We start from the raw sequence: 23,276 nt of genomic DNA on the forward strand, positions 1-23,276 counted from the left end.
TGTGTCTGGGGTTCAAGTCCAGCTTGGGGTGCCTTGCGACGGACTGGCGTCCTGTCCTGGGTGTGTCCCCTCCCCTTCCGGCCTTACGCCATGTGTTGCTGGTTAGGCTCCTGTGATCCTGTATGAGACAAGCGGTTCTGAAAATGTGTGTGTGTGTGTAAAAATTGATTAACCATTTTAGTGTCTGTTTAAATAAAAAAAAAAATATTAAGAGATAAGACCTTATTTTTCCTTAGTTTTTAAAAACTGTAAAATTCAGTAACATTAGACCAACAGTGATCATGGATGAAAATGAAAAAAAGAATGTAAAAAGATAAAAACAAAGATTACCTTTAATCAGTGGCATTTGTCTTTCAGGTTTATATTCTGAGTTCAACATGTCTGCTACAAATCAAACCTCTGTGAAAGAGTTTTTCATTGTGGGCTTTCCTGGACTTCATCCTATGTATTTTGGGCTTACTTCTGTTCTTTTATTTTTTGTCTACATGTTCACTTTAGTGGGAAATGGAATATTTCTCATCCTGTTTATAACAGACCGCAGTCTCCACAAACCCATGTATGTTATCATTTTGAACCTGGTTGTGTCTGATGTGCTGTTCAGCACCACCACTTTACCAAAGATTATTGCCAGGTACTGGTTTCAGGCAGGAGCCATTTCATTCACTGCTTGCTTTGTCCAAATGTACTTTGTGCACTATTTTGGAACAGTAAACTCATACATATTATTAATAATGGCATTAGACAGATATGTTGCAATTTGTTACCCTTTGAGATATCCTACAATAATGACAAATTCCATTATTTTACTGACTAGCATAATTTCATGGGTAGTGGCAAAGGCTTGTCCACTGATGATGGTAATAAGAGCATACCCCCTGCCATACTGCGCTTCCAACACCATCATTCAGTGTTACTGTGATCACATTTCAATCACAACACTGGCATGTACTGACCGGACCCCTTATGCTTTCCCAGCTTTCGTTTTTGCTATGGTTGTGTTACTGGTACCTCTTGCTTTTATTGTATCCTCTTACTGTGCCACCATTGTAGCAGTATTTCGAATTGCAAGTACCCAAGGGCGCCTCAAAACCCTTTCCACATGCACTCCTCAGCTAATCATAATAGCTCTCTACTTCTTTCCACGGTGTTTCGTGTATCTTGCAAGCAATGTGGGAATAACATTCAGTACAGATTTACGGATCGCCATCATCATGTTATACAGTCTGCTCCCTCCAATGGTCAATCCACTCATTTACTGCTTAAGGACTAAAGAAGTGAAACAGACTTTGATGAAAACATTCACTAAACAACAGGTTGATATACAGAAAATAAATATATCTGCTCTTTCTAAGTAAACTGTTCAGGTAAAATAAAATATTTTTGCATTTGTATATGTTGATATTTTGAGTTTTTGTTGTTTTTTTTTAATCTATGGAACGTTAAGACTTTTCTGGTGGTGAGTCATGCTGTACAGAGTCTGAGTGTCTGAAAAAAAATCAGCTAGCCGTGGTCAACAGGCATCTTCAAATGCCTCCTTCCTCAGCCTGGTCATAACCTCCCATGGATTCAAATACCACTGCTATGCTGTTGATACCCAGCTCTTCCTCTCCTTTCCACCTGGAGTGTCAAACATTTCTGCACGCATTGCTGCCTGCCTGTTGAACATCTCTGCATGGATATCTGATCACCACCTCCAACCCAACCTCTCCATAACAGAGATTCTTCACCTCCCAGCTGGCCTATCTTCCTGTCATGATCTATCTATCAAACTGGACAACTCACTCATTTTGCCCACCTCCTCAGCTAAGAGTCTGGGAGTGATGATTGACTCAAGTCTATTTTTCTCTCAGCACATCGAAGCCACAACCCAGACCTGCAGATACATCCTGCATAACATCCACAGGATCCATTCTTACCTCACAACTGACTCTGCCACACTACTTGTCCAGGCTATGGTGACATCCCGTCTGGACTACTGTAACTCTGTCTTGTATGTCCTTCCCAGTACTGCTATCAAACCTCTACAGCTGATACATAACGCTGCTGCCTGAGTTGCGTTTCACATGCCAAAGCATTCCCATGCATTTCCTCTACTCATTTCTCTGCACTGGCTTCCCATAGCTGCTCAGATCAAATTTAAGACCCTGATTATTGCCTACAAATGCATCAGTAGAACTGCTCCCAGCTATTTACAAGACTTGATCTTCCGCTACACCCCAACCAGATTGCTTCGCTCATCTACTTCTGCCCACTTGGTGGTCCCGCACATGAAAGGTAAAGTGCAGAGATTCTCGCTTTTGGCTCCATTGTGGTGGAACAACGTCCCCCTCTCACTCGCAACTGCTGAAACTCTGTCCACATTTAAAAAAGGTCTGAAAAGTCATCTCTTCCAGACTCACTTTGCCCATGATCCCGCAAGTTCGTGTAAGGTGTAAATGTTCATGCACCAAAATTTAAGATCTTGCCCGGATCAGCCTTTGCACAGCTACTCCTGTAATATAAGTAAATGTTTGTGTATCTCAAAAAAAAAAAAAAAAAAAATGTAGGAAGGTGATCAGGAATCACCTATTCTGAGTTGTATGCAAATACTCATGTGATGAACATAGGTGCATATGGTGGAAAGAAACAAACTAAGTTTACTTAAGAATCACACTTCTGCAACTATGTCTATTTTTCTCCTAATGTAATCCACAAATTGTATTCTTTGAGATGTACATTGCTTTGGAGTAATGTGTAAATGTAAATGTAAATGTGTAGGGACCCACCCAGCATTTCAGTACCATTCCTTTGGGTGCTACTCCTAACACAGCCATATCAGGTGATTGTTTCAAGTTCCACCACCTTATGACCAGAGAAATTAGAAAACGAAGGAACAAGCATATCCAAGTAAGGACCAGCAAATTTCCCTGAGTATGTGTACAATTCCATGAAGTACACAATACAATACAAATGAATACAAATACAATTAATTTCTTTGGGTAGTGGAAAGTAGATAACAGGTAATAAAATCTAGGTTCAGACACTTCTACTTACAGACTTTATACACTATACAACAAGACTAGATATTGAAGTAACTGAAAACCAACACATTTTAAATTATCATCTGTCCCCTGTCTGGGGCCTCACTGAACCAGAGAGACATGCAGATATCAGTAGGTTACTACAACCAGTGGAAGCAGAAGTGCGAAGGTTTATGAGAGGTTTTAAAAATGTTCTGTAATTGACAGGTGTGTATAAGTGGGGGTGTGCTCTAGTTCTTTTCTCCCAAAAAACCTCTCAGCAGATTCAGCAGATATTAATCAAGCCACAACCAATCTTCACCTAATTATTATAAAATGTTAGATAATGTACATGTGATTGTGATTCATTTGCAGATGAACGTAATGAATATATATATATATATATATATATATATTCCCCCACAAGTTACTAGGCAAGCAAAATCCAATAAAGAGCAAGTGCAAGTTCTATAATAGCTAAAAGTGTGATTTTTCCTTCCATCTTATTAATGAAAATAAGTTGTTTATTAGGCTGTCTAACAATATTTCTGGTTAATTACTTTCAATGGTAATTTTTTTATGCATTCTTGAATCCCAAAACTGGCACCCATTTATGTCACAAATATCAGGAAATTCTGACACGATTACTTCAGTAGTTAACAGTACAACAGTTATCATAGTACAACATAAGGCATATTGCCTTCATTAATTACCCTCTAATACTGTATGGCTGTCTGCAGTACCAAAGCTAATCAGCTGTTTCACAGCTCTTACAAAAAGGCCACAGGTTTGAATCTCACCTCCGGCAGTAGTACCCTTGGGCAAGGTACTTACCCTAAATTGCTTCAGTGAAAATTAGCCAACTGTACAAATGGGTAAAAAATTGTAGGTAGATTAACATTGTTAGTCACTTTACATAAATTACTTTACTGTAAATGTAATTTACATTACATTTAAATATAAATGTGTTACATGTCATACTTTTAAGAAACAATCATAAACATTAAAGAAAAGAAATCAGGAAGACAATGCAAATGAATTTGCACTGGCCACAGGGAACAAGCTGTGGTATGTTTTTTGGATAGTGAAAATGAGGGTTATTATTACTAAGATTTTAATAGATGAAAAAAAGCAAACAAAGGGTAATGGTGGCTGAGAAATTAATGAAGCACAAACCCAACTATTACTGTATAGAAGACCACATGGTGGCGCTTGTCTCTGCTCTGGATGATGCTGGTGTCTTAAAGTCCCTGGGCTGATTAGACTGCGGTTTGATCCCTGCTCAGTGTGTGTAAAGTTTTCATGTTCTCCTATGTTTGTGTGGGTTCCTGCCATAGTTCAAAAACATGGGCTTTATGTGGATTAATGACTCTAAATGACCCTTAATAATGACGTTTGTATCTGTGTCTGCTAAGTGCATTTGCTAAAAGAATAAATATTAATGTTGCTGTTGCAAGCCACAAAAAAATCCAAACTTGGCCCTCATAAATATGAAGGAATTGCACCTGAGCAAAAATAGAAATATTAAATGAAATTCCTTGAAAATTCAAAATTTCATAGCCGAAATTGATGATTCTTGGGGTATACCTGTACTGTAAATGGTTTTACTTGTGATGCTGTTATTTTAAGCAAGCATTTAATATTTTACTTAGGTTACATTCATGTGATCTTTAATTCTATTTCAGACATGTTATGTTGCTGCTTGAATACTTATTTATGAATTTGTGTCAAAGGAATTCAAGGACAAAGAGAGGAAGGTCTATGGCCTTTACCAATGCAAAGATGTTACTGTACATATTTCAACTGAAATTAGAATGTATCTGACAATATTAAATGTTTTTGTCTTGTTTTTCTTGACCATTAAAATATCTCACAAGGCAATCAGTTTTAATCATCCCTCTTGTGATTGGTTGTCTGACAGGTTGTGTTTACACAAGTCAGTCCCAAGGGTTAGACCAAAATAATGAACACAAAAAGGTGTTTAAAATTGAAGTCTCTTCTACAGGTAGTGCACAAAGCCCTTAAAGTATCTTAGCAGAGGTAAAGGTAAATGTAGACAAGTTCTGGCTGTGGGTGGGGAACAAAAGCTTTTCCAAAATATTCGGTTTTTGGTTGTCTTGTTTTTTTGCTTACTCACATCAACCAAAGTTATGCGTAAGCTGTCATCAAGCATCTGAAGAATCCTTTTGGAGACTGTCAAAAGAACAACAAAGTAAGGTGGTATTTGTCAGGTTCCCTTGTTTTTATATCACATTTTTGCATTACTGTATGAAATTTTAAGATAATTCAGTGTACTTTCACTGTCTGCCACTTTTACTATATTTATATATGAGTTCAGCAGCAGACTTTGGTCTGAATGAAATTATGAAATGATTTAACTGAACTTCTAAGTGACATTTCTGTGAAATTAGTGTTCTATGTTACTTAAAATTTACTTTCAAATAGTAAGTTTTATGCATTCTACAGAAATTACTATGAAATAGTTGCAGCATAATCAACAATGGTGAAAAAGGAAACTTCAAAAATTTGGGTTATGAATTTGTTGACAGATTTTTCAGTTTTCAGTTTATGATACAGGAGAGAAGTTTATTTCACCTTGGGATACTTTTATGCAACAGGTCAATGATCTTTTCTTTCTTTCTTTCTTTCTTTCTTTCTTTCTTTCTTTCTGTTTTGAAATACGCTATTATTATTTACCCAAAAAAAATTCTCAACTAACAAAAAGTGCAGAATGAAAAAGGGAGTTTATGCTTTTTACCTAAGTTTTTTATAGATTTCTGGAAACTCACAAAATCCATTTCTCCGATCAAAAATATTAAAACAGGTAAGGCATTTTCTTTATAAATATACTGTCATTTCGTTAGTCTAATAAATTATGCTGCCTGTAGATAAAACTCCTGATTGTGATATTTACTAAATTTATTTATTTCTATATTCTGTTCTGCTTGACTGTTTCTTTTTACAAACATACTTTGATGTATATTATATAGTTTCAGCATATTCAGCCACTCAGTTTCCTTCTGCTTGTGATGATAGCAGGTTCAGCAGGCAGACCAGAACATTCCTTTCCTTAGCAACTGAGAAATATTACCTCCTCCCAGTGGGACATGACCAGTATAGGTCCAGCTGGAGCCGATCAGGGGCATTCTTACGATGTACCCAAACCACCTCAGCTTACTATTCTTGATTCTACATAAGTAGCACCTTGTAATAGACAGCTTGCTCTGCATTTCAGCTACTTGCATTTGTGATATTGTTCTTTGAACCAATCCCCAAAGCTAATGCCCATAGGTGAGAACTGTTGAGCAACCCTCTCTTTGGAAAGTAATTAAATCTGGAATATACAATATGAGCATCGTTTCATCCCCTTTTCATTTTCCATATTTTATTCTTTTTACATATTTTATTCAAAAATTCACCTAATGGAAAATTTAGAAATGTAAAACATGTTAAAATTCAGTCTTAGAAAGGATTTAAATACTTCTGTATTGCAGGCTTCTTTCTCACCGAGGATTGCCCTTCAACATGTCAGATGGAAATCAAACCCTTGTGACAGAATTTCTCATTGTAGGTTTCCCTGGACTTCACCGCACCTACTATGATCTTATAGGCACAGTTTTTTTCCTGGTCTACATCTTCACTTTAGTGGGAAATGCAATATTTTTTGTACTGTTTGCAACAGACCACAATCTCCGCAAACCCATGTATTTCATCATCTTAAATCTTGCTGTATCTGATGTGCTGTTCAGCACCACAACTTTGCCAAAGATCATCACCAGGTACTGGTTTCGGGCAGGGACCATTTCATTCATTGGCTGCTTTGTACAGATGGCTTTTGTGCACTATTTTGGAACAGTGACTACGTACATTTCAGTAATAATGGCTTTAGACAGATATGTAGCAATTTGTTTCCCTTTGAGATATCCATTGATTATGACAAATTCCATTATTTTAATTCTTTGCATCACTTCATGGGTACTTTCGGCAGCAAGCCCAATGATAGTGGTAATTAGATCATACTCCCTGCCATACTGTTCTTCCAACACTGTCATTCAGTGTTTCTGTGATCATACTTCAGTGACAACACTGGCATGTATTGACAGAACTGCTTTCGCTTTCCCAACTTTCATTTATGCTTTGGTTATGTTATTGGTGCCATTAGCCTTTATTATATTCACTTACTGCTCTATTATTCTAGCAGTGCTTCAAATCGCCAGTACTCAAGGGCGACTCAAAACCCTTTCCACATGCACCCCTCAACTAATAATAATAGCTCTCTTCTTCCTCCCACGGTGTTTTGTGTATCTTGCAGGCAATGTGGGAATTACATTCAGTACAGATTTGCGCATTGCTATTATTGTGTTTTACAGTCTACTCCCTCCCATGGTCAATCCACTCATTTACTGCTTAAGGACCAAAGAAGTGAAACAGAGTTTGATCAAAATACTGAAAAGACAAGAACTACATGCAGGGAAGATCAACATCTCTGGAAAATAAATACTTTAGAAAGTATAGAATTTTCCTTGTTTAATTGTTTTTATTTTTACCTTTATTTTTCTCTAGGAAACATTGAAAAAATAACCAAATTCAGAAATTATTCGTGGGAAAAAAAGAGAACTAAAATCATTATTATTTAAACTATTATTAAATGGAATTTTTTTGTGGGTTTAGCCTTAGATGACTTTCGCCATTGCATGTGGAATTGGTTTAACCATCAAGCATCAGACCTTTCTGGATGTCCTGATCGAGAGAGTGCTGCTTGCTGACTATGCAGTCCTACTGGGAGTCTTAAGTGTTCATGTAGCTTACAATGAAGTAACTTAGAGGAACGTTATCAAGATGAAAAGCCTATGTGATCTCAACCCAAATGTCAAGTGGCTAGATTTCTATGCTAGCCACATACTGGCAATAATGAATTCCATGAGTAAAAACAAGGTAGTGTATAAGTGTTCTTGGTACCAGAGCACCCAAGTTCAAAAAACCTGATTGTAGTTCTGTTATCTAACCTGATGACATATATTCTGAATATTTGGGTGAAGAGTGGCTCTTAGCTGTGAGCTGATCAACATCTGGGGACACCAATGGACAGACCTGAAAGGGCCAAAGTGAGTAGTAAGGTTGTCCTTGGAATATTTAGCAGACGCCCTGGTTTATGATCATGTGAACTCCCATCATAAGAGTTTCTCCTGCATTCCAAAGCAAGTCAGAGGCATAGAGTTGGAACAGATGCTAAGTATTTGTAGGATGTAGGCTACTGCAAAGAGCTATTGTTGGAAGGTGGTTAATGCCTGTCATGGCAACAAATCAAGAGACAAGGTAGACATCATTGGTGAAAGAAGCTATCAGCCTGAAGAAGGAGATCTACTGAATGAATTCCTGATTCATTAAAGATGTACCTGAAATCTAAGAAGGCTGTGGCACCAGTGTTTGTAGAAGGAAAATCCAAGATTTGGGGGGGTGTTGAGAGTGGCAATGAAAAGTGATGTCTTCAAAAACTGGGTTTAGGAGTAACCGTATTAGAGACATCACAACTGGACCACTGCTACTTGCAGACAATGGTGGTCCTGTTTGCCTCATCAAAGTGCAGTCTCCATCAGGCATTAATAAAATATGAAATTCACTGTAACAAGTTAGATTAATCTGGAGTGAAGAGATGTGCTGGGTAATACAATGAATGCTTTCTCTTTGTTCTATCCTTCATCAGTCACAGTTATGACTATAATTTTCATTTAATCTTATTGCTTACAGAAAAAGAGGGGCAAAAGCTTGATTCATAGTGGGATATTTTAGTAGAATTGTTGTACAATAACTTGACCTTAGATGTTTCCAGCACTTTGTCCCCTGGACCATGCTGAAATCTTTGTACAAAGGTTAACACTGAAAGGTAGTTGAGATGCCAAGAGGAATTTTTTAAAAGTATGTGGATATGGGAATGATAAAACATAACTTTCAACGTTCAAATCATCAATAAAATTAGAAAAAAGGACTTGATTTTATTTCATAATGAAAAGCATTATGTAAACTTCTAGTTATGATTTGAATACCTATGATTAATTGTTTTGTAGTGCTGACATAAAAAAGAGATTTCCAACTTCATAATATTTGGTTATTTGGACTGAATGCAATAATGTAACCAAATCAAATGGTGACAATGGGAAAATGTCAAAATCGATTAAAATTTGACTCACACTGCACATTAATGTCACTAGATGGTGTGATTATATAAATAAGTACAAGTGGTCCCCGATTTACCATGGGATTACATTCCACGAAACCCATCAGAAGTCGAAAATATCGTAAGTCAAAAATGCATTTAATACATCTAATGCACACCTCTGCGTGACAGACTGGAAGATGCAGATTGGATTGCTCATGGGAAAGTATTGCGTCCCATATCGCTTGCCCAAGAAAAAATCAAAATTCAAAATTCGAAGTATGGTTTCTACTGAATGTCTATGGCCAACTCACCATCGTAAAGTCTAACAAGTTGTAAGTTGACCCATTGTAAATCAGGAACCACCTGTACAAGAAACAAATTTCTGAATTTTACTAATTTCCATAAATTTTCTGTAAGTAAAGACAGAAAATTGGAACTGTAGGCTTCAAATCCTTAGCAAGGGTTAGCTGTCATAAGGTTTTGAAATACATAGTTGTCTTGAATAGATGGAGGAAAATATATTGATGTATGATATAAATGTAACAGCAAAGTAAAATGTTTGAATATTGAAAATGGTTCAACAAAGTATTATTGTATTATTTCCTTTTGTAAACATCCATCAGTCCAGTTTTATTAACTGTTTGTCTTGCTCAGGGTTGCTGGAGTCTGTAGCCTATTCCAAAATCACTAGGCAAAAGTATGAGATGGAGTACACCCTGGATGGGATGCCAGTCCATGACAGAGTAGCCGCACACACATACATACTGTGGACAATTTAGTATCACTGCTTCACCTGAACTGTATGTCTTTGGACTATGGGAGGAAAACCATTCAGGCATGGGGAGAAATGAAAACTCCACATGGACCGAGCCGAATTCAGACCTATACCCAAACAGCTCAGGCACTGTGAGATAGCAGCACTATTCATTACACCACTGTACCACCTCCTTAGTAAACAACTTTAATGCAATACTTGCTTTTGTCCATACATTTTGCACATACTTTTCAAATCTTAATAAATGGATTCAAGGACAAAGTGGAAGGTCGCTTCTCTTTACCAATGGAAGGATATCACTGTATTTATTCCAAGAGAGCACAGAAGAAACAGAAAAGACAAAATAAAATATACCACACATCTCAATTTTTGGTTTGTTTTCCTTGACTACAAAAATATCTCGCAAAACAATCAGTTTTAATTACCCCTCCTGTGGCTGATATGCTCAAAGTTTGGGCTGGCATAAGTCAGTCCCTGTGGTTGGACCAGAAGAATGAACAAGGCAAGAGTATTTAAAGAGAATTGTTTGTTATACAGTCTGTGCACAGAATCTTACTTTAGCAAGAGTAAGGGCCAATGAAGAACAATCCTGAATTTGGCATGTGCAAAACAACAGCTTTTTGAAAACTTTATGAACTTTGGCTTGCTTCTTCAAATACTGTTTCTAGAAACCTTCTTGAACAGCCAAAAAGAACAGCAAAGTAAGGTGCCTTTGCTCTGATACCACTTTTTTTTTGATGACTGTGTGAAACTACAACTGAATTAAATTTTTTTTTTATATATATATATATATATATATATATATATATATATATATATATATTCTGTTTTTATGGAAAAGCTGTCTCCACTCATTAACTACTCTACTAAATTTCCTGTTCTAGGAGAGGACCTACTAACAAACATAGAAGAGAAAGGCAGCAGGCAGCTTATTGTGACCTGAGTCTGAATCTCTGCTGGAGTACTGTTGAGCAAGGTACTTGAATTGCTTCAGGAAAGAATTATCCAGCACTGTAAATAGCTAAAAATTAATAAATGAATGAATTAAATTAATAAATTAAAACTGCTTTGGCAAAAGATGTGAGGTAAAAAAAGAAAAAGTAACATACAATGTGTTATATTTTTGACTGAATATACATTTCCATTCATTTTTGCTCTTCCTATTTTAAATTTTTGAAATATAATTTTAAGTGGCAGTTAGAATGCACATCATGTATTGTAAATCTTTAACTCTAGGTATTCAATTAATTCTACTGCACATACCCTAAATCCAAAACTGATTTATACAACTTTATTAGGTAATAAATTAAACCTTAAGTTCTTTCTACTTTCAAAGCCCAACATTGTCTGACTTGTTAAACAACTAAAAATGTTTATAGAATGTTAATGCAATTGCATTTGTAAAGTAAGAGACAGCTAATAAAATTGTTATATTTTGCTCAGATTTTTCATGTTATCTTGTCTTGAAATTCACAGGTAATTATTGGCGTTATAGCACACAAACACAACAGAAATAGTCACAACTTATGTCTATATGAATATTCATTCATATACACAAATATTTCAGTATTCATTAATATTTCTTAATTAAAACATTTAAAATCCACTTTTTAAGTTTAAAAAACCCTATGAACTCTTATAGATACTTATGTGTTGCAGGCTTCTGATTGTTAGAGGATTCCAGTTCAACATGTCTGTGGAAAACCAAACTTCTGCAACAGATTTTTTCATTGTGGGATTTCCTGGACTTCAACAGAACTACTATGGACTTGTAGGCACTGTCTTTTTCTTGGTCTATTTCTTCACTTTAGTGGGAAATGCAGCATTTCTGGTACTGTTTACAACAGATCGGAATCTCCACAAACCCATGTATGTTCTCACCTTAAACCTTGCTGTGTCCGATGTGCTGTTCAGTACCACCACTTTGCCAAAGATCATAGCCAAATACTGGTTTCAGGCAGGAACCATTTCATTCACTGGCTGCTTTGTACAGATGGCCTGTGTGCACTATTTTGCAACAGTGAGCAGCTTCATATTATTAATAATGGCTTTAGACAGATATATAGCGATTTGTTACCCATTGAGATATCCAAAAATCATTACCAGTGATATAATTTTAATTCTTAGTATCACTTCATGGGTGCTTTCAATTGCAAGCCCAATAATAGCAGTAATTAGGGCATATCCCCAGTCTTACTGTACTTCTCACACAATCATTCAGTGTTTCTGTGATCTCATTTCGGTCACAGCTTTGGCATGTGTTAATCAGACTTCTCAGTCTTTCTCAGTTTTGGTTTACGCTATGGTTGTACTAATGGTCCCATTTGTCTTTATTTTATTAACATACTGCCGCATCATTGCGGCAGTGCTTCAAATTGCTAACACCAATGAGCGTCTGAAAAGCCTTTCAACCTGCAGCCCTCAGCTAGTCATAGTAGCCCTCTACTTCCTCCCACGGTGTTTTGTGTACCTGGCTCATAATGTGGGTATTAAATTCAGTACAGATGTGCGTATTGCCATCATCGTGTTATACAGTCTGCTCCCCCCTATGGTGAACCCACTCATTTACTGCTTAAGGACTAAAGAAGTGAAACAGAGTTTGATCAAAGCATTCAGAAGACAACATGTTCGCATTCAGAAAATGAATATTGTTCTTACTCTTTCTAAATAAAAAATGAATAAAGTACAAATTTCACAAAACAAATGTAACTCATACTCATAATTTGCTCATAAAGAGATCATCAAAAGATTCTTTATTATTTTAAATATAAATGGAAAAACTAAATAATGTGTGTCTGAGCCACATGAGTTTCACCCATTTTTTCACCAAATATGCAAAATTCATGCCCTATGTCACGTCCCTTGCAGCCGGCACATCGGCGACACCTGCTGTTTCCTAATTAAACAACTATAAAGAGGGACACCGAGGAAGCCTGGATGCGGAACCTTGTTTTGGCTTCTTTGTTTCCTCTCGAGCAGTGTCACCGTGAACCTCTTCCGACATCGACCTTTGCCTGTGTATTTCCTGACCATGTTCTTTGTCTAGCCCTCTGTACTACGTTTGCTGATCGCATGACCTACGCCTGTCCCACGATTTTGTTTTTGGATTCCGTTTTGGCTTTATTAAATGTCTGTTTACGAAACTCTGCACTTGAGTCCATCCTCGTGAAGCGCAACCATGACACCCTATCTTTTTAACGCTGAGGAAATTTAAATCAAAACTATATAAATATCAGACCTACTCTGCCCACTCTTTAATTCTTGTTTAGGACCCAGATGCTCAAAATCATGTTGACAACAGTGTTATCCTTTTCCTATTACCTTATTATTCTTTATCGTTTTATTATTATTGATGTATTTAATAGATGGATGGATGGAAGGATGGTAGAAGAAGTGATTTCCAGTCTTATGGTATTATTATTATTAACTATTTCCCAAAGTCTTGTTTGATATAGACTTACTTTAAAACAAGCCTGAATGCAATCATGTAGCTAAAATGAAGGGACATTGTGAGTTTGTTTCACATTACAGTTTTTCTCAATCGATTTGAAACATTAAACTCAGGTCACTGCTCTCAAAACTATTAACACAGCCATCTGAACACTTTGTAATTGTCCTAAATAGATTGTAAGTTCTGGTGTATCTCATACTGCTTACAAATGATATGCATACTTTTCCCAAAACACTATGCACAAAATTCTGCGGTGTTTGTACAACAGTTCATACAGCCAACCAGAACTGTAATATATGAGGAAAACAGCAATTGCATGTCTTTCATTGGTTTAACACAATTCTCAAACATTTATGTACCATTTTGCTAAACACAAAAAGCAAAACTTTGTCATTTGTTCAATGCTCAGTTACACATGGTATGTTCTCAATGAGCCCCAAATTGAAATCTGCTGATTTAGTAATACACACAACACAGGAAATGCAAATTTCCTAAGTGATTGCACAGATATCACAATTCTTACAATTATAAAAGGGGAAAAGAAAAAAGACAAAGAATAAGAACAAGAATGAGAAGGGGAAAAGGAAGAGGTGTAAGACTGAGAGGTGATGGAGAAGGTAGAAGAAGACAAAGAGTGGAAGAGGTAGAATGGGAGAGGAGGCAAGGATGTAGGAAGAGGAGAAGGGGGAGGAGTACAATGGAGGGCAATGGTGTAGTGGAAATTATCCGCACGTTTCAGAGTGAAAGCCAGTAAGTAACAATACTATTGCTCTGCTATAGTTGGACTCCAGTACTCTAGTTCTCTACTATAAATGTTTGTACTCATCCAAACATTTATCAGAATGGAAGTTTGACAACATTCAGGTGGAAGAACAAGACTCTTTTCAACTGAACAAGAGCACACCATTGTTGACATGGTGGACCAGAACAACACCATCCGCCTCAAAGAAATCCAGCAAACAATAATAGAGGACAACCAAGATTTCCAGAATATTCAGAAATGCAGTCTTGCCACAATTGATCGTGTTGTAAGGAGAAATGCCACCCGGATGAAGCAGGTATACAAAGTGCCCTTTGAGAGGAACTCTATCAGAGTGAAGGAGTTGTGATTCCAGTTTGTGTAAGTACGCGTAAGCCACACAATTACTACAGGTTTACCGTAAATACAAAGATATTGTCTATATACTATTCCACTGTAATTGGAAAAATTCAGGCATCTCTGGGCATAGTGTTGTGTCAAAGGGGGAACCCAGACTGTTCTGCAACAGTTACAGTATAAACTTTGCAATCAATGGTATTACTTTAAAAAACACTTACTTATTGTACCTTGTGTTCTTACTCTAGAGGATTTTAGAGTTGGATGGCAGTGCTCTCCGCTATAGTAGAAAACTAGAGTACTAGAGTCTAACCACAGCAGTACAATGGTATGGTTACTTACCAGTTTTCACTCTAAAATGTGCAGATAATTGAAGTCACTGTGGATCTGTTTATGTGGGCTGAACTCTCTGCCCAGCTTCTCTGAAGGAGAGACCATGATTTATGACATACTCAATTAGGGTGGCCCTCATTTCATTTGAAACCCATCTGTACCCAATCCTTCTGCCTCTCCTCCCTCCTCTTCCATCCAGCTGTCCCCTTCCTCTCTGTCATGTCTTGTTACATTTTCTTCTCTTGCTCTTTCCACTCTACCATTGCCCTCCACTCTACCCATCTCTTCTCCCTCTATTTCTCTCCCTTCTCCTCTTCCTACATCCTCGCCTCCTCTCCCCTCATCTCCCTCTACCTCTTCCATTCTTCATCTTCCTCTACCCTCTCCACCACCTCTCACTCTTACATGTCTTCCTTTTCCCTTTCTCATTCTTGTTCTTATTCTTTGTCTTTTTTCTTTTCCCCTTCTATAGTTGCAGGAATTGTGATAACTCTGTAATCAATTAGGAAATTTGCATTTCCTGTGTTGTGTGTTTACTAAATCACGAGATATCAATTTGGGGCTCATTGAGAACATACCATGTGTAACTGAGCATTGAACAAATGACAGAGTTTTGCTTGTTGTGTTTAGCAAAATGGTACATAAATGTTTGTGATTTGTGTTAAACCAATGAAAGACATGCAATTGCTTTTTTCCTCATATGTTACAGCTCTTCTTCGGTGGGCTCACCACCTGCCGGAGAGACCGTAAGGGGCCGGTGCATTGTGATTTGGGTGGTGGTCGGGGCCGAGTGCCCAGCCGACCCAAACCTCGTGCGCCAACTCTGGTTTTTGGGACTTGGAATGTCACCTCACTGGCGGGGAAGGAGCCTGAGCTGGTGCAGGAGGTTGAGAGATACCGTCTAGATATAGTCGGGCTCACTTCCACTCACAGCTTGGGTTCTGGAACCACTCTTCTCGACCGAGGGTGGACTCTCCACTATTCTGGTGTTGCCCAGGGTGAGAGGCGGCAGGCTGGTGTGGGCTTATTAATAGCCCCCCAGTTCAGCCGCCATGTGTTGGAGTCTACCCCGGTGAATGAGAGGGTCGCCTCCCTGCGCCTTCGGGTCAGGGAACGGTCTCTCACTGTCGTTTGTGCTTATGCGCCTAGCGGCAGTGTAGAGTACCCAGCCTTTTTGGAGTCCCTGGAGGGTGTGCTGGAAAGCGCTCCCACTGGGGACTTTGTCGCTCTACTGGGGGACTTTAACGCCCACGTGGGCAGCGACAGTGACACCCGGGGGGGCGTGACTGGGAGGAACGGCCTCCCTGATCTGAACCTGAGTGGTGAGTTGTTATTGGATTTCTGTGCTAGTCACGGTTTGTCCATAACAAACACCATGATCATGCATAAGGGTGTCCATCAGTGCACTTGGCACCAGGACACCCTAAGTCAGAGGTCGATAATCGACGTTGTAGTCGTTTCTTCTGATCTTCGGCCATATGTCTTGGACACCCGGGTGAAGAGAGGGGCTGAGCTGTCAACTGATCACCACCTGGTGGTGAGTTGAATTCGATGGCGGGGGAAAAAGCTGGACAGACCTGGCAGGCCCAAACGCATAGTGAGGGTCTGTTGGGAACGTTTGGCGGAGGCCCCTGTCAGAGCGGTCTTCAACTCCCACCTCCGACAGAGCTTCAACCAGGTCCCGAGGGAGGTGGGGGACATTGAGTCTGAATGGACTATGTTCCGCGCCTCCATTGTTGGGGCGGCGGTTCGGAGCTGCGGCCATAAGGTCTCTGGCGCCTGTCGCGGTGGCAATCCCCGAACACGGTGGTGGACACCGGAGGTAAGGGATGCCGTCAAGCTGAAGAAGGAGTTCTGTCGGGCCTGGCTGGCTCATAGGACCCCTGAAGCAGCCGACGGGTACCAGCGGGCCAAACGGAACGTGGCTCTGGCAGTCGCCACGGCAAAAACTCGGGCTTGGGAGGAGTTCGGTGAGGCCATGGAGGAAGACTTTCGGTCGGCCTCAAAGAGATTCTGGCAAACCGTCCGGCGACTCAGAGGGGGGAAGCGGTGTTCCACGAACACTGTTTACAGTGGAAGTGGTGCGTTGCTGACCTCAGCTGAGGATGTCCTCGGGCGGTGGAAGGAGTACTTTGAGGATCTCCTCAATCCCTCCGACACGCCTTCCGTAGAGGAAGCTGAGGCTGGGAACTTGGAGGGGGACTGGTCCATTACCCTGGCTGAAGTTGCTGAGGTAGTCAAAAAACTCCTCAGTGGCAAGGCTCCGGGGGTGGATGAGATCCGCCCCGAGTTTCTCAAGTCTCTGGATGTTGTGGTGCTGTCTTGGCTGACACGCCTCTGGAGCATCGCATGGAGCTCGGGAACGGTGCCTCTGGACTGGCAGACCGGGGTGGTGGTCCCTCTTTTTAAGAAGGGGGACCGGAGATTGTGTTCAACTATAGGGGGATCACACTCCTTAGCCTCCCTGGGAAAGTCTATGCCGGGGTACTGGAAAGGAGAATCTGACCGATAGTCGAACCTCGGATTCAGGAGGAGCAATGCGGTTTTCACCCTGGCCGTGGAACACTGGACCAGCTCTATACCCTCACTAGGGTGTTGGAGGGTTCGTGAGAGTTTGCCCAACCAGTCCATATGTGTTTTGTGGACTTGGAGAAGGCATACGACCGTGTCCCTCGTGGCATCCTGTGGGAGGTACTTTGGGATTATGGGGTTCGGGGCTCGCTGCTACGAGCTGTTCGTTCCCTGTATGACCGGAGCAGGAGCTTGGTTCGCATTGCTGGCAGTAAGTCAGACCTGTTCCCGGTGCATGTTGGACTCTGCCAGGGCTGCACTTTGTCAGTGATTCTGTTCATTATCTTTATGGACAGAATTTCTAGGCGCAGTCAGGGAACGGAGGGTGTCTGTTTTGGTGGCCGCGAGAGCTCATCTCTGCTTTTTGCGGACAATGTGGTTCTGTTGGCTTCATCAGATCAAGACTTGCAGCGTGCACTGGGGAGGTCTGCAGCCGAGTACGAAGCGGCGGGGATGAGAATCAGCACCTCCAAATCCGAGACCATGGTCCTCAGTCGGAAAAAGGTGGATTGCCCCCTCCGGGTTAGGGGGGAGTTGCTCCCTCACGTGGAGGAGTTTAAGTATCTCGGGGTCTTGTTCATGAGTGAGGGAAAAATGGAGCGGCAGGTTGACGGATGGATCGGTGCAGCGTCCGCAGTGATGCGGTCATTATACCGGTCTGTTGTGGTGAAGAGGGAGCTGAGTCGTAAGGCGAAGCTCTCAATTTACCGGTCGATCTACGTTCCTACCCTCACCTATGGTCATGAGCTCTGGATCATGACCGAAAGAATGAGATTGCAGATACAAGCGGCAGAAATGAGTTTCCTCCGCAGAGTGGCTGGGCGCACCCTTATGGATAGGGTGAGGAGCTCAGTCACCCGGGAGGAGCTCGGAGTAGAGCCGCTGCTCCTCCGCATCGAGAAGAGCCAGCTGAGGTGGCTCGGGCATCTGTTCTGGATGCCTCCTGGACGCCTCCCTGGTGAGGTGTTCCGGGCATGTCCCACTGGGAGGAGGCCTCGGGGCAGACCCAGGACACATTGGAGAGACTATGTCTCTTGGCTGGCCTGGGAACGCCTTGGGGTTTCCCCAGGGGAACTGGAGGAGGTGTGCGGGGAGAGGGAAGTCTGGAGGACTCTGCTCGGACTGCTGCCCCCGCGACCCGGCCCCGGATAGCGGAGGAAGATGGATGGATGTTACAGTTCTGGTTGGCTGCATGAACTGTTGTGCAAACATTGCAGAATTTTGTGCATAGTGTTTTGGGAAAAGTATGCATGTCATTTGTAAGTAGTATGAGATAGACAGGAACTTACAATCTACTTAGAACAATTACAAAGTGTTCAGATGGCTGTGTTAATTGTTTTGAGAGAAGTGACCGGAGTTTGGAGTAATGTGTCAAATCGATCGAGAAAAACTGTAAGAAAAAAAGGAGAAGAGGGAGGAATGCGATTGACTGTGGCACGATGGCCAATGTCCTTGGACAGTGGGGAGGCAACATCACCATGTCTGCTGCAATTTCAGCTACTGGTGTTGTGGCACACAATGTTATCTTAGAGCCATACAACACCGAAAGGATACAAATTTTTTAAACTCCCTCAATGAAATCCTCTTCCCGCAGGTTGACCAGAAGCAAATGGATTGAGATTTTGTAGTTTTTTGGGACAATGTGCCATTCCACCATTTGGCGCTGGTGCAGGAGTGGTTTGAGCATCACTCACATTTCATGATGGTGTTCCTTCCACTATATTCTCCTTTCCTGAATTCAGCTGAGGAGTTATTCTCCTGTTGGAGATGGAAAGTGTATGATCGCAACCCTTACAGTCTTCTTCAAGCAATGGAAGAGGCCTGTGGAGATGTTGAGGCAGTAGCTTCTGTTATACAACAGAACTCCTCAGTAGAGAACTTCACGATAAACATATATTTTCATTCATGTATTTGTGTGTACATCAGAGTACGTTATACAATCAGCAGAGCACACACTTGTATTTTTGATGTTAGTATTTATTTTTAGTAAATGCATTAGTAGAATGAAAGACAGTACTTCATTATGCAGTGGAATTGAACTGTTTGGTGAAGGTAAGAGTGTGTTTACATGGCTGTGTTAATTGTTTTGAGAGCAATTACATTCATCTGGAGAAATGTGTCAAAACAATTGAGAAAAACTGTAAAGCCAAGGAAAATAACACTCTTTTAATTTAAAATTCATATTAATTTCACTAGGCTGCCCTGCATGTGTTTCCAATAATGCGTACAACTCCAATTTCCATAAATGTTCTATAAGTAAGTGAGGATCAGACTTACCATGAGCATTATAACACTGAACTCATGCCTAAAATGTTGCATTTTCAAAATCCTGGCAAGTATCAATACTCAGTACTATAAGCACTTCTGTATGATGATTACTCTAATAGTTATTACTGTTGTTATATTAACAAAGCATGGTTTGAGCTGAGTTTGAATTCTGTCTTTTTTGAAGCATTTTATTTCGTAATGCAGTTTTTGATGTTATATTACTGTTCAGGTTAATCTTTATCAATGTAAAAATGTTATGAAGCTTAAGTAAATATAGAGTAAGCTGTATCAGACAAAATCTGATGTTTTGTTTTCCCTGACCATTAAGACATTTCTCAAAGCAAACTGTTTTAATTATCTCTCTTGTGGCTGATTCTATTACTCAATGTGCTGACATCAGCCAGTGCCAATGGTTGTACCAAAAGAGTGAACACTACAAGAGAGTTTAAATATAACACTCTCTTCAACAGCATGCTTATGGAGTCCACAAAGTGTCTTATCAGAGGTAAGGACAAGTGTGGATGAATCTCGATTGTGGTTGTGTAACACAGCTTTAAAAAATATATATTTATACTATCATTGTCACACACATCAACCTTGGTAGTGTTCAGACACTGGAGCATTTGAAGCTGAAAGAGACCATCAAAAGAATAGCAAAACAAGGTATCTTTTTATTCTGCATTTGTAGATGATTGGACAAAGTGTTTAAATAATTCAGCATTACACTTTTCCTTATATTGTTATATATATGAATTCCTAATTTCTAAACCCTCTCCTGAAGTGATTTAACAGTGGTTATTCTTTAATTTATAAATATTTAACAGAATTGGTAATGAAATAAAAATTGAAAGGGATTGACTATCGACCGTAAGGGGCCGGTGCATTGTGATTTGGGCGGTGGTCGGGGCCGAGTGCCCGGCCGACCCAAACCTCGGGCGCCAACTCTGGTTTTTGGGACTTGGAATGTCACCTCACTGGCGGGGAAGGAGCCTGAGCTGGTGCGGGAAGTTGAGAGATACCGTCTAGATATAGTCGGGCTCACTTCCACTCACAGCTTGGGTTCTGGAACCACTCTCCTCGATCGGGGGTGGACTCTCCACTATTCTGGCGTTGCCCAAGGTGAGAGGCGGCGGGCTGGTGTGGGCTTATTAATAGCCCCCCAGTTCAGCCGCCATGTGTTGGAGTCTACCCCGGTGAATGAGAGGGTCGTCTCCCTACGCCTTCGGGTCAGGGAACGGTCTCTCACTGTCGTTTGTGCTTATGCGCCTAGCGGCAGTGTAGAGTACCCGGCCTTTTTAGAGTCCCTGGGGGGCGTGCTGGAAAGCGCTCCCACTGGGGACTCTGTCGTTCTACTGGGGGACTTTAACGCCCACGTGGGCAGCGACAGTGATACCTGGAGGGGCGTGATTGGGAGGAACGGCCTCCCTGATCTGAACCCGAGCGGTGAGTTGTTATTGGATTTCTGTGCTAGTCGCGGTTTATCCATAACGAACACCATGTTCATGCATAAGGGTGTCCATCAGTGCACTTGGCACCAGGACACCCTAGGTCGGAGGTCGATGATCAACTCTGTAGTCGTTTCTTCTGACCTTCGGCCATATGTCTTGGACACTCGGGTGAAGAGAGGGGCTGAGCTGTCAACTGATCACCACCTGGTGGTGAGTTGGATTCGATGGCAGGGGAAAAAGCTGGACAGACCTGGCAGGCCCAAACGCATAGTGAGGGTCTGTTGGGAACGTTTGGCGGAGGCCCCTGTCAGAGAGGTCTTCAACTCCCACCTCCGACAGAGCTTCAACCAGGTCCCGAGGGAGGTGGGGGACATTGAGTCTGAATGGACTATGTTCCGCGCCTCCATTGTTGGGGCGGCGGTTCGGAGCTGCGGCCATAAGGTCTCCGGCGCCTGTCGCGGCGGCAATCCCCGAACACGGTGGTGGACACCGGAAGTAAGGGATGCCGTCAAGCTGAAGAAGGAGTTCTATCGGGCCTGGCTGGCTCATGGGACTCCTGAAGCAGCTGACAGGTACCGACGGGCCAAACGGAGTGCGGCTCTGGCAGTCGCCGCGGCAAAAACTCGGGCTTGGGAGGAGTTCGGTGAGGCCATGGAGGAAGACTTTCGGTCGGCCTCAAAGAGATTCTGGAAAACCATCCGGCGACTCAGAGGGGGGAAGCGGTGTTCCACGAACACTGTTTACAGTGGAAGTGGTGCGCTGCTGACCTCAGCTGAGGATGTTCTCGGGCGGTGGAAGGAGTACTTTGAGGATCTCCTCAATCCCTCCGACACGCCTTCCGTAGAGGAAGCTGAGGCTGGGAACTTGGAGGGGGACTGGTCCATTACCCTGGCTGAAGTTGCTGAGGTAGTCAAAAAACTCCTCAGTGGCAAGGCTCCGGAGGTGGATGAGATCCGCCCCGAGTTTCTCAAGTCTCTGGATGTTGTGGGGCTGTCTTGGCTGACACGCCTCTGCAGCATCGCGTGGAGTTCGGGAACGGTGCCTCTGGACTGGCAGACCGGGGTGGTGGTCCCTCTTTTTAAGAAGGGGGACCGGAGATTGTGTTCCAACTACAGGGGGATCACACTCCTTAGCCTCCCTGGGAAAGTCTATGCCAGGGTACTGGAAAGGAGAATCCGACCGATAGTCGAACCTCGGATTCAGGAGGAGCAATGCGGTTTTCGCCCTGGCCGTGGAACACTGGACCAGCTCTATACCCTCACTAGGGTGCTGGAGGGTTCGTGGGAGTTTGCCCAACCAGCCATATGTGTTTTGTGGACCTGGAGAAGGCATTCGACCGTGTCCCTCGTGGCATCCTGTGGGGGGTACTTCGGGATTATGGGGTTCACGGCTCGTTGCTACGGGCTGTTCGTTCCCTGTATGACCGGAGCAGGAGCTTGGTTAGCATTGCCGGCAGTAAGTCAGACCTGTTCCCGGTGCATGTTGGACTCCGCCAGGGCTGCCCTTTGTCACCGATTCTGTTCATTATCTTTATGGACAGAATTTCTAGGCGCAGTCAGGGAACGGAGGGTGTCTGTTTTGGTGGCCGCGAGATCTCGTCTCTGCTTTTTGCGGACGATGTGGTCCTGTTGGCTTCATCAAGTCAAGACTTGCAGCGTGCACTGGGGAGGTTTGCAGCCGAGTGCGAAGCGGCGGGGATGAGAATCAGCACCTCCAAATCCGAGGCCATGGTTCTCAGTCGGAAAAAGGTGGATTGCTCCCTCCGGGTTAGGGGGGAGTTGCTCCCTCAAGTGGAGGAGTTTAAGTATCTCGGGGTCTTGTTCACGAGTGAGGGAAAAATGGAGCGGCAGGTCGACAGACGGATCGGTGCGGCGTCCACAGTAATGCGGTCATTGTACCGGTCTGTTGTGGTGAAGAGGGAGCTGAGTCGTAAGGCGAAGCTCTCAATTTACCGGTCGATCTACGTTCCTACCCTCACCTATGGTCATGAACTCTGGATCATGACCGAAAGAATGAGATCGCGGATACAAGCGGCAGAAATGAGTTTCCTCCGCAGAGTGGCTGGGCGCACCCTTAGGGATAGGGTGAGGAGCTCAGTCACCCGGGAGGAGCTCGGAGTAGAGCCGCTGCTCCTCCGCATCGAGAGGAGCCAGTTGAGGTGGCTCGGGCATCTGTTCC

General features: G+C 42.0%; 3 protein-coding genes across 3 annotated transcripts; all 3 read left to right on the forward strand.

Annotated features, from left to right (window-relative positions):
- Positions 1–377: 377 nt before the first annotated feature.
- Positions 378–1,355, forward strand: LOC114911605 (olfactory receptor 2AT4-like). Its single transcript, XM_029255506.1, has one exon. It carries the CDS (start codon positions 378–380, stop codon positions 1,353–1,355), a length of 978 nt encoding a protein of 325 aa, XP_029111339.1.
- A 5,169-nt stretch (positions 1,356–6,524) lies between these two features.
- Positions 6,525–7,496, forward strand: LOC114911606 (olfactory receptor 10A3-like). The gene has a single exon (XM_029255507.1). The coding sequence runs from the start codon at positions 6,525–6,527 to the stop codon at positions 7,494–7,496; it is 972 nt and encodes a 323-aa protein (XP_029111340.1).
- A 4,125-nt stretch (positions 7,497–11,621) lies between these two features.
- On the forward strand, positions 11,622–12,602 carry LOC108937121 (olfactory receptor 2AT4-like). The gene has a single exon (XM_029255508.1). It carries the CDS (start codon positions 11,622–11,624, stop codon positions 12,600–12,602), a length of 981 nt encoding a protein of 326 aa, XP_029111341.1.
- Positions 12,603–23,276: the final 10,674 nt, after the last annotated feature.

The sequence above is a fragment of the Scleropages formosus genome, chromosome 10 (assembly GCF_900964775.1).
Source record: "Scleropages formosus chromosome 10, fSclFor1.1, whole genome shotgun sequence".
In the NCBI taxonomy this organism is placed as follows: Eukaryota; Metazoa; Chordata; class Actinopteri; order Osteoglossiformes; family Osteoglossidae; genus Scleropages; species Scleropages formosus.

Excerpts from the sequence above, each read along its gene's own strand:
- LOC114911605 (XM_029255506.1), top strand. The coding sequence starts at position 378 with ATGTCTGCTACAAATCAAACCTCTGTGAAAGAGTTTTTCATTGTGGGC.
- LOC114911606 (XM_029255507.1), top strand. The coding sequence starts at position 6,525 with ATGTCAGATGGAAATCAAACCCTTGTGACAGAATTTCTCATTGTAGGT.
- LOC108937121 (XM_029255508.1), top strand. The coding sequence starts at position 11,622 with ATGTCTGTGGAAAACCAAACTTCTGCAACAGATTTTTTCATTGTGGGA.